The 11,420-nt window shown below is 39.4% G+C and overlaps 1 protein-coding gene across 10 annotated transcripts in view; it reads right to left on the bottom strand.

The window, feature by feature from the left end:
* Nucleotides 1-11,420, bottom strand: part of Mllt10 (MLLT10, histone lysine methyltransferase DOT1L cofactor) — a 192,312-nt gene that overhangs the window by 151,053 nt on the left and 29,839 nt on the right. For all 10 annotated transcript variants that reach the window (XM_023704959.1, XM_023704967.1, XM_023704960.1 and 7 more), the window contains one exon: nt 4,656-4,710. Coding sequence is in view for 2 of the 10 variants with exons in the window: in XM_023704962.1 (XP_023560730.1) it covers nt 4,656-4,661 (6 nt within the window). In the remaining 8 variants the exon portion in view is untranslated. The remainder of the gene's footprint in view (nt 1-4,655; nt 4,711-11,420) is intronic.

Raw genomic sequence — 11,420 nt, 5'->3', positions numbered from 1 at the left:
GGGGGAGGGAGAGAGAGGGGGAGGGAGAGGAGAGAAAGGGAGGGAGGAAGCTAGCAGAAAGAAAAATCAAAATGGATCTGCATTTTAGAGTTATCTAATAGAGATTTTAAAACAAATAGATGCCAACAAGACTGGGCATGGTGGTGCACACCTATAATCCCAGTGTTGGGGAGGATGAAAACAAGAGGATCACTACAAGTCCAAGCTGTGTAGTGAGACCCTGTACCAAATACATAAAATTTTTTAAAAAGTATGTGCTAGGTATGGTAGCACACACCTATAATTCCAACACCTCGGAGGCTGAAGCAGGAGGATACCTGAAATTCATAGTACATAAGGAGTTAAAAGCTAGCTTGAACTACATAACAAGGCCCTGTTTTATAAAGAAGTTACGCTTATGATGATCAAATGCATATGAAAAAATGTATTCAAGAAAAGTTTAACAATTGTTGCAGTAAAACTAAAAACTATACATCATAAGAATTCCATTTTTATATGGAGGCAAGGATGGTGTTGCACATATATAATCCCAGCCCTCAGGAGGCTAAGGCAGGAGGATCACTGAAAGCAATAAGGCTAGCTTGGATATCTTGCCTCAAAAAACAAAACCAAGGGCTGGGGAGATGGCTCAGTGGAATAAGCACTTCCCTGGCAAGCGCAAGGACTTGAGATCAATCCCCGGTTCCACAAAAAAAAAAAAAAAAAGCAAAACAGCCATTCAGGAGGCTGAAGCAGGAGGATCAAGGCCAGCCTGGGTTACATAATAACCTTAAAAAATAAATTAAAAGTAAAAAGTAAGAAATAAGTGGCTTATTAAAAATGATTTAGGTATGGATAAAAAAGGATTTAGTGGACAACAGAATAGATCAAAAGAAAATATCTAGAATGTTAGCACAAAGTATAAAGAAACATAAAAAGGGAACAAAAGACAAAAAATATGTAAGCCTATTATACATGTAACCAGTGTCAGAGAAATAGGAGAGAAAATGGCACAAATGATGACAGCTAAAACAAGCCACTAAATAAAGAACCAATATAATCATCCCGATAAATAAAAATAAAGTCCTGTCCTAACTACATTCACTAGACTATGGAACAAACCAAGAGTCCAGTCACACAGGGTCATGCCCCAGGCCTTCATCCTCGCTGCACACAATGACTCAACCAGAGCCACGTGCAGTCCCACAGCGCCACTCACAGAAGTGCCTATGCAGGGTGCCATTTTATCTCTTCTGTCCTCTTTCTGTTACACCAATACTTACAACTGTAAGTACCTGGTACAACTGACTTGAGGATTCAATACAGTAACAGATACAGGATTTTAGCCAGGGATCAAGAGGTTACACCATAAAACTTAAGTGATAAAGGCATTAGGCTGTATCACCTAGGTTTATGTACAAGGTCTAATCAAGTTATAAATAAATGTTTAAATTTTTTAAAATATATTACAGTAAAAGACACACTATCAGTCATTCCCCTCAAATATACTCCCTCACTTTAAACACTTTAACCAATGTCTGCCACTTCCTGAAGCAGTTCTGAAAGTCCTCTTTCATGTGTTTAGCTGTACTGCTGCAAATGCCTCAATGTCCTAAATCAATTTAAACCATTTCACTTTCTCAATCATTTCGACTTTTAGGAAGAACCAGATGTCACACAGTGCCAATTCCATTGACTAATGACACACAATAATTTTGTATGAGCTTACTTTTCTGTTGGATGACACCTGAGAACATTTTATTTTTTTATCTCATCTCAAAAAAAAACATGAACAAGGACTCCAGACTGTTTTAGAAAATGGTCAGAACAATGGATAAGTGCTCAAAGCAAGAGGGAATATTCTTGGGATTGATGGCCTTTCACTGTAATAAAATTTCCTAGTTTAACTATTCACTATACATTTTGATCAACCCTTGTAAGGACACCCTATGCTCCTATGACGAAATCATCCAGTGATACTTATCTCAAGAGCATATGCCCATTATTAACCAATAGAACTTGCTCAAAATACAAACAAAAATCTTTTAGCCAACATACTTTAAAATTTAGACAAAATGAGGGCCAGCCAAATAGCTCAGCAGATAAAGTGCCTGCTTAGGCAGACGCAGGGGCCAGGAGTTCGACCCCTAGGCCTGCCATGCCAGCCCCACCCCCTGGGACACCCTGAGACCTCAGGGCGTAGTGGTGCACGCCTATAATCCCAGCACTTGGGAGGCTGTAAACAGGAGGATCAGTAGGAGTCTGATCTACACAGTGAGACCTTGTACACCCTGTCCTAAAATACAAAAAATAAAATAAAATTTAGACAAAATGGATGAGTTAGGGACTGGGGAAATGGCACAGTGGAATAAGTGCTTCCCTGGCAAGCGCAAAGGCCTGAGTTCAATCCCTGGTTGTGCAAAAACAAAACAAACAAAATGGATGAGTTGCCAAAAAACTACAACTTAACAAAACCAATCACAATAAAAAATAGAAATTTTTAAGTTTTGGGCACAGAAGCACACACCTATAATCCCAGCTACTCAGAAGGCTAAGGGCTGGTGAGATGGCTCAGTGGTCTAAAGCACCTACTTAGAACAAGCTTAGCAAAGCACAGGGACCACAGTTCAATCCCCCAGCACCACATGCCAGCCAGCCCCGCCCCCAGGCGGACTGAGCTGGCCACACACACACACGCACAAATAAAATAAATACATTAAAAACAAAAAAAAAAGAAGGCTGAGGCAAGAGGATTAAGTATTCAAAGACAGCTCTGGCAACTCAACTTAGTGAGAATCTATCTCAAAATTTAAAAGGAACTGAAGGGAGGATAGGGAAATGGGGAAAAAAATTAAAAAGAATCAAATTATACCATATACAGGTAAAAACTCCCTATATTGAATGTGATCATTATGTATACCTAAAACATGTCAATAAACTTAGTTAAAAAAAAAAAAAAAAATGCTAGGGCCAGGAGTATAGCTCAGCAAAACAAGACTTGCCTGGCAAGCATGAGGTCCTGAGGTCAATTTCCACTACCAAAAAAAATTTTAAAAATCTTTAAAGGGCTAGGAATGCACTGCAGTGGTATAGCACTTGCCAAGTGTTCAAAGGGCTCTGGGTTCAATCCTCTCTACCAAAGAAAAAGAAAGAAATCTATAAATATAACCTTCAAAAAATTCCAAATACAGATTTAGCAATAAATCCTACCAAACATGTAAGGATGACACAATGCCCATCTTATACTAATGTTTCCAGTAAACAGAAGGAAATACTTCCCAACTTGTTGAGAACAGCAATATACAAATGCCCAAATTGGGTAAGACTATAAGGAAAATCACAGCCTAATTTCAATTTCAGGATCAGATGCCAAAAATTCTAAACAAAACATTAGCCAACTGAATCTCACAATAATTAAAGTAATTCTAGAGGAAAAAAAAAAAGGTTGATTTAACTCCAAAATGCACGAGTATAATTCCTGACAGGGTAAAATAAAAACATATGACCTTAACATATGATCAGCAATAAACTATGTTAAGTTTCTCATAAGTTAAATTTTCACAGTATGTCATCATTTAATAAATGTCATATCTACATATTTCTATGTGTATTAAGCTATAAAAAAAATTTCTCTGAAAAAGCCAACTAAAAGTAGGAATGGAGATGACTGTTGGTTACTTATTCCCCTCTTAAAATGCTTGGAAAGAGAAGTGTTTCAAATTCCGGAGATTTCCAGATTTTAGAATATTTGCATAACTGAGCTTCCCAAATCCAAATTCAAATTTGAAGTGCTCTTATATCCAAAATTAGTGCTCAAAAACTTTTGGATTTGAGAGCATTTCATAGTTGGGATTTTCAGATTAGGACTACTAAAGTATTCAGGAAAGAATATCAAAATGTAATGCTAGAAGTCAGCATTTCTACATAGTCAAGCAACACAAATCCTAGGGTGTCAAATTAGCATTTACTGAAAAGATAGAATGCAGCTTATTTTTCAAGTTTCAAATTTAGTTTCCATTTAAAAAACCATATCAGGGACCAGGGAGATGGTTCAGTGGAATAAGTGCTTCCCTGGCAAGCGCAAGGGCCTGAGTTCAATCCCCGGTTCCACCAAAAAAAAAAAAAAAAACCCACACCAGGTGAGATGCACATGCTTGCAATCCCAACTACAAAAGATGGATCTTGAAGACAATTATCAGCCTGGAAACACAGTGAGACCCATCTCAAAACACAAAAGAAATTAAGATTTTAATTAGAAGTATGCAATCATTTTGCATCAAGTAACCAGTGTTCATCTACGAAGTAGGATAATCATTTTCAGACAAAAAGTTAGTGGGGCTGGTGAGATGGCTCAGTGGTCTAAAGCACCTACTTAGAACAAGCTTAGCAAAGCACAGGCGACCACGGTTCAATCCCCCTGCACCACATGCCAGCCAGCCGCGCCCCCTGGTGGGCTGAGCTGGACGGACACACACACACACACACACACACAAATAAATAAATAAAAATTTTTTAAAAAGTAGAAAAAATTAGTAACTTACATCCACATTCTAAAACTGAGTAAAATAAGCACTATTTAAGTTGATAAAAATAATATAAAAAAATAAGCTACCAAACATTTTAAAATAATTATGACTCATTCTAACTTTCAACAGAAATTTTAACTCATTACTTACCCCCATTGTCTGTTCTTTTTAAAGCTCCATCCTTATGGGGACACAGTTCACATCTCTTTAAAAAAATAAAAATTAAAAATAGAAGTCATTGAAAAGATTTTCTCAGGTTACAAAAAGTATAACATTTTCCCTGCATCTTCAAAACTGAAAATATGGGAAAAGTATTTGTACTAGTTCCCTCCATCAACAGTTCAAAACAGAGGGCTGGCCATATAGCTCAGCAGATTAAATTACCTGCTTAGGCAGACCCCAGCCTGCTGTGCCGGCCTGTTCCTGGAATGTGCTGAGACTGGGCGTGGTGGTGCATACCTGTAATCAAAGCTCTTGGGAGGCTGAACAGGAGGTTCACTATGAGTTAGATATGTGTAGTAAGACCTTATACACCTTGTACTAAATACATTTTTTAAAAAATTCAAAACATTCTTCATAAAATAACTGTTCTCAATGATGTGTAATCTTCCAAAGAGCACTAGTAACAACCTTTTTTTTTTTTTTTTGGTATTTTATTAAATGTCTACAGGGACTCAGTACACAGACTGGACTCATAGTGATCCACCTGAGTTCAGCCTCCCAATAGCTGGGATTACAGGTGCACACCACCATGTCCAGCCCAGTCTTAACTGCCATCTCAGTGCGCCCTAGGGGCAGGGCCAGTATGGAACACCAGGGATCAAACCCCAGTCAGGATCGAACTCCCAACCCCTGCATCTGCCTACACAGGCATTTTAATCTGCTGAGCTATTTGATCGGCCCTTAACGGTTTCTTAACAAAGTACTATGGTATCTTCCACAATTCTCCACAAACCATATTGGTCATAAACCATATTGGAGAAGAAATACATCAAATTCAGTGATGAGGTTCACTATTGACTTTATGGGAAAATTTGATTCAGGTCTTGAACAATTTGGTTTGTAACAAAGTCATGGCAAGAATTAAATTCATGAACTGAGGTACATTTTAGCCAGGTACATACCTGTAACCCCAAAATGGTCAAGGGAGACCAAAGGAGGAGGATTACAAATTCAAGCCTAGCCTGGACAATTCAGTGATTTAATGAGACCCTGTCGCAAAATAAAAAAGGACAGGACCAGGGATACAGCTCAGCAGCATAAGCGCCTGGCAAGTGCAAGGTCCGGAGTTTGATCCCCAGTAGCGATAGACAGACAGATACATGATAGATAGAACTGAGGATGTGGCTCAGTAATAAGGCCCTGAGTTCAACTCCAGCAACTAAAAAAATTTACCTGCATTTCTTTGCTATCTAAGACTGGACACAATTATTATAGTCAAGTAGGTCTGTTTTCTCCTATAATAAAGAACCAAACTCACTTCAATCTCTAGCACAAAAAAAAGGTCAAATCTCAAAAACTTTGAACTTTGATTTCATCAAGAAGGCATGGTCCTACATGTACCAACATCCTTTCTGAAGGAAGGAACTGGTTTAATCATTTACTCAATCCACACAGTGATACTCAAAGTTACTGTGTAGGTAGCTCTCTTCCAACACCCCCAAATTTAAAATGAACATATATAAATATTAAAAAAAAAATGAAAGCATAACTTTCATTAGCTGTCCTACTAGCAAGAATGTTGGGGGCCAGGGAGATGGCTCAGTAGAATAAGTGCTTGCCTGGCAAGCACAAGGGCCTGAGTTCAATCCCCGGTTCCGCAAAAAATAAGAAAAGAAAAAAAAAAGGAATGCTCTCCCACAGGCCACACTGGACTACTCATTTCTCCCTTATTTTGTTCTCAAAAAGTTTGCAACATACAATGCGGTAAAACACATGAATTTGAAAGGAAGACTATGAGTGAGAAATTAAGATGAAACAGTAAATTTAATAAGAGCCTAGATTTCTTTTCCTTCTGGGGGGAGGTGGAAAAGGGGAACTAAACTAAGGACCGTGTGCTTGCCAGGCAAGTACTGTGCCACTGAGCTATATCCCCAGCCCCAGAGCCTAGATTTCTTCTCTTCCAGTATGTCAATCTTCGTTTCTCTTACTGTTTAGCAGCACCATTTTCACTACCTCATCTAAACTTCTGTTGGTTCTGTTTTGCTTCCTTCTTTGAGTCAGTGTCTAGTTGGCCTTGAACTCACCACACAGCCCTGGCTGGTCACCAGCTCCCAGTAATCCTCCTGGCTCAACCTGGGATTATAGACATGTACCACCATACTGGGTATCTAAACTTTAAAATGTTGCACAGTTACATGGGACTGAGTCCAAAAATACCTTATGTTACTGGTGGTGAACCTATGTCATATATGCAACAGTGGTCTGTTTCTGAAAGCTCTAAAATGTTTGCCATCACTGCCTTATGCCATGATACAAAACAGAGAATCCCATTCATCATCTAAACTTTCCACTGCTGTCTAAATTATAGAAAACATGTAACTCCCAAATGTTATCATATATTCAGATTTGTCCTCAGATTCACAATTAAAACTTCCTAAACCAACTGGGAAAAACAATTCTTATTAGACTGTTAAACCTTGCTGATCATTAATGCAAATTTAAAATGTTGGAAAAAGTTTCAATATAATTTTTTTTCTTTCTTGCTATGCAGTTCAAGTTGGCCTTGAGCTCACTTTGTAGCTCAGGCTGGTTTCAAACTCGCAGTAATCTTCCTGCCTCAGTCTACCACATACTGGGATTACAGGGACACACCACCGTGTCCCACTTCAATATAATAACTAAAACCAGCTGTAGTAGCACTCACTTATCATCCCAGTGACTGGGAGGCTAAGTCAGAGCAAAATAGCAAATTTGAGGTGAACCTGGGCTAGATAATGAGTTCAAGGCCAGCCTGAATTACAAAGCAAGATTTTATCTCCAAAAAGTTAGAAATTTAATGGGGCTGGTGAGATGGCTCAGTGGTCTAAAGCACCTTCCCCCAGCATGTCCACATGCCAGCCAGCCCGCCCCCTGGTGGGCTTAGCTGGCCACACAAACACACACACACACACACACACACACACACACACACATAAATAAATAAATAAAAATTTTTTAAAAATAGTTTAAAAAAGAAAGTTAGAAATTTAAAAACAAAAAGAATTACTGGGGCGGGGAGATGGCTCAGTAGGATAAGTGCTTGACTGGCAAACTCAAGGATCTGAGTTCAATCCCTGGTTCCACAAAAAAAAAAAAAAAAAAAATTACTAATTACATCTAAGAAAGTTTTTTAAAACCACTAGAATAGGTAACTGCTAATTTTTTTAACTTTTACAAATTTCTATTAGTATATGTTTACAGTACATACTAACTGCATTTATTATAGAAAGCTGGTGCATGTACAGAATACATTTTAATATCTTTTTATGACTTCTTCCTTTTCCCTCCCTCTTTACTCTCTCCATTACTTGGTCCTCTTTCCCATCTGGTAAAGATTTATCTCTCTTTCTTATTATCTTTTATTTTGTTCTTTAAATTATTTGTACCTTTAGGTTTCTCATAAGAGGATCTTTTTCTTTTCTTTTGAGACAGGGTTTCACTATGTAGTACAGGCTGGCTGAGAAAGGAGGACCCAACCTATGCAGCTTAGAGATTTAAGAAGAATCTGCCTCAAAAAAAAAAAAAAAAAAAAAAAGCTGGGGCAATTATTGGCAGCATAAGTGCCTGCCTGACAAGCATAAGGCACCCAGGTGAGGTAGCACACAAGTCTGTAATTCCAACACTGCGGAGGCACTGTGTAGTGAGACCCTGTATTAAAAAAAAAAAAAAAAAAAAAGCTGGGAATGTAGCTAAATCCTATGGCCCTGGTTTTAATCCTCACTATCCTCTCCAAATTAAAACAAAACAAAGTGCCAGCCAAATAGCTCAGCAGATTAAAGCGACTGCAAGCAGGATCAGGGGCCAAGGTTTGATCGCTTGGCCTGCTGTAGTGATTGAGACTGGGCATGTTGCCACGCACTTGTAATCCCAGCTCCTGGGAGGCTATAAACAGGAGGATCACTATGAGTCTGATCTAGTAGTGAGACCCTGAACACCCTGTAGACCCTTCCCTAAAATACAAAAAAAAATTAAAATAAATAAATAAAACAGAGGGCTGCGGAGATAGCTCAGAAGAATAAGCACTTGCCTGGCAAGCACAAGGGCCTGAGTTCAATCCCCAGTTCCTCCAAAAACAAACAAACAAATAAATAAATAAATAAAATATGATTAGCATGTATACAGATAAGAAAGAAGCATTTCGTAACAAGGCAAATGATGAAGACAATATAATAATCATAGATGTTTAATATTAAACACAGGTTCCAAACACATGTAGCAAAAGGTATCAAAAGGGGTAAGAAGAAAATTCCCCAGAGTACAATGTTTCAACATGCCTATCTCTATAATCAGCAATACTAGAACCTATCCACTGCTCCCTCAGCCACAACTATCTGAACAACATTTCAGACTAATCATTATCCTCAGGTGACATCACACACTCTCCGTGAGAGACCACAGGCTAAACAAGACACAAAGAATTTAGAGCACATGACTCATTTATGTCTCCTGACCATATCAGAAACAAAGATATAAATTCATGACACAAGATTCTACCTAAAGAACCTATAAAACAAAATAAACTCAAAGTATCTTTGACGTCTTAAGGCAGTGGTGGTGAACCTATGACACACATACCACTGCTGTTTGAAAAACTCTAAAAGGTTCATCATCACTTAGAGCCTTACAAACCTTGGAAAGACCAGCCTCCCAAGGCTAATTCCTAGAAATAGCAAACAACCGCTTGCCTCTTTTCATGTACAAACCAAGGAATCCTGGAGGCATGCAATCCATAAACATTCCCTTTACCGGGCTTATGCTCTGGACCAAAAATACTCTCCTGCTTCAAGCAAGCCTTGTGTTGCTGAGCCGTAGAAATGACTCAAATAAGACAATAGTAACCTGCTCACCCACCCTCACCACCCCTATCCTCATACCTATCTCCTCACATTTCCTCTGCCTCCTCACTCACTCCTGTACTTCTGCAAGGAAGCTCTGGTCACATGGCCTGTCTCCCTCTTCTTCAGACCAAGCAATAAGAATACCTTTCTTTTTGGTGAAACCGGGGATTGAACTCATGCCCTTGTGCTTGCCCAGAAAGCACTTATTCTACTGAGCCATCTTCCTGGCCCCAAGAATATCTTTAAATGGCAAGTGTATCATGTGGCTTTGCCAAACCTAAATAATAATAAAACCTATGTTTGAAAATAATATGGCTGGGCATGGCCATACTCCCTGTAATCCCAGCACTCGGGAGGCTAAGGCAAGAGAATCACCATGGGTTGAAGCCAGCTTTAACTAAAATACATAATGAGACTTCATCTCAAAAGTAAAAAGAAAAAGGAAACAATCTGGCCAGGTATGATGGTATATACCCGTAATCTCAGTGCTTGGGAAGCTGACACAGGAGGATCACTAAAATAAAAGGCCAGCTGCACTACACAGAACCCTATCTCAAATGCAAAACACAACAAAAAAATCTGATAAAGATCAATAATAGAGGGGCCGGAGAGATGGCTCAGTGGAGTAAGCGCTTCTCTTGCAAGTGCAAGGGCCTGAGTTCAATCCCAGGTTCTCCCAAAAAAAAAAGATCAATAATAGAGCCAGGGATATAGCTCAGTGGCACAGCACCTGCCTGGCAAGTGCAAGGTCCTAGGTTCAATTCCCAGTACAAAAAAAAAAAAAAAATCATAATTAAAAGCCCCTGAGCTGGGCATAGTGGCACATGCCTACAATCCCAGCATTCAGGAGGCTGGGGCGGGAAGATCACTGCAAGTGCAAGGCTGGCCTGAGCTACACAGTGAGTTGAAGGCCAGCCACAAAAAGTAAAATACAAAGCCCTTGGGGCCGGGGAGATGGCTCCGTGGAATAAGCACTTCCCTGGCAAAAGCAAGGGCCTGAGTTTAATCCCCAGTTCCACAAAAAAAAAAAAAAAAAAAAAAAAAGCCCTTGCCCCAGGGATATAGCTCAATGGTACAAGCACCTGCTTGGTAAGTGCAAGGTCCTGAGTTTGATTTCCAGTTTAAAAAAAAAAAAAAGGCCCTATCTGACATTGTAACACTTCTTCTCAAAAAATGGAAACAAGATTAAGTTCATTCTTTTTTTATTTTTAAGTTCTGGGACAGGATCTCACTATGCAATTCTCACTATGCAGTTCAGGCTGGCCTTGTGTTCACTTTTGTAGCATCCTGGCTGGTCTCCAACTTGCAGTGATCCTCCTGTCCCAACCTCCCCAGTGCTGGAATTACAGGTGTGTGCCATGATGCCTGGTTTTTAAATCCAATCTATACAGGAAGAAAAGTAAAAGAATATAATTAGGAAGGAAAAGGAAAAACTGGCTATTGCCTTTGCAGTGCTAGGAACTGAACACAGGGCCTCAAGAATGATAGGTCAAAAAAAAAGAGAATGATGGCGCTGGTGAGATGGCTCAGTGGTCTAAAGCACCTACTTAGAACAAGCTTAGCACAGCACATGGACCGCGGTTCAATCCCCCAGCACCACATGCCAGCCAGCCCTGCCCCCTGGTGGACTGAGCTGGCCACACACACACACACACACACACACACACACAATTAAAAAAAAAAAAGAGAGAGAATGCTAGATAACATCTGCAACCCAAAACTGACTTCTGAGATGATCACATACTTAAAAAATCTAAGTAATTTTCCAAAAAACCTTCTAGAGGGAGCCTGCCCCTTAGCTCAGTTCTTTAAGTGGCTGCTTCAACAAAGCAGTCAGGTTCAGGTTGCTGCGGTTCGATCCCCACAACTCAAGCCA

This window comes from Octodon degus, unplaced genomic scaffold (genome assembly GCF_000260255.1).
Source record: "Octodon degus isolate 3935 unplaced genomic scaffold, OctDeg1.0 scaffold00208, whole genome shotgun sequence".
In the NCBI taxonomy this organism is placed as follows: Eukaryota; Metazoa; Chordata; class Mammalia; order Rodentia; family Octodontidae; genus Octodon; species Octodon degus.
This window is presented reverse-complemented; position numbering and strand designations above follow the sequence as displayed.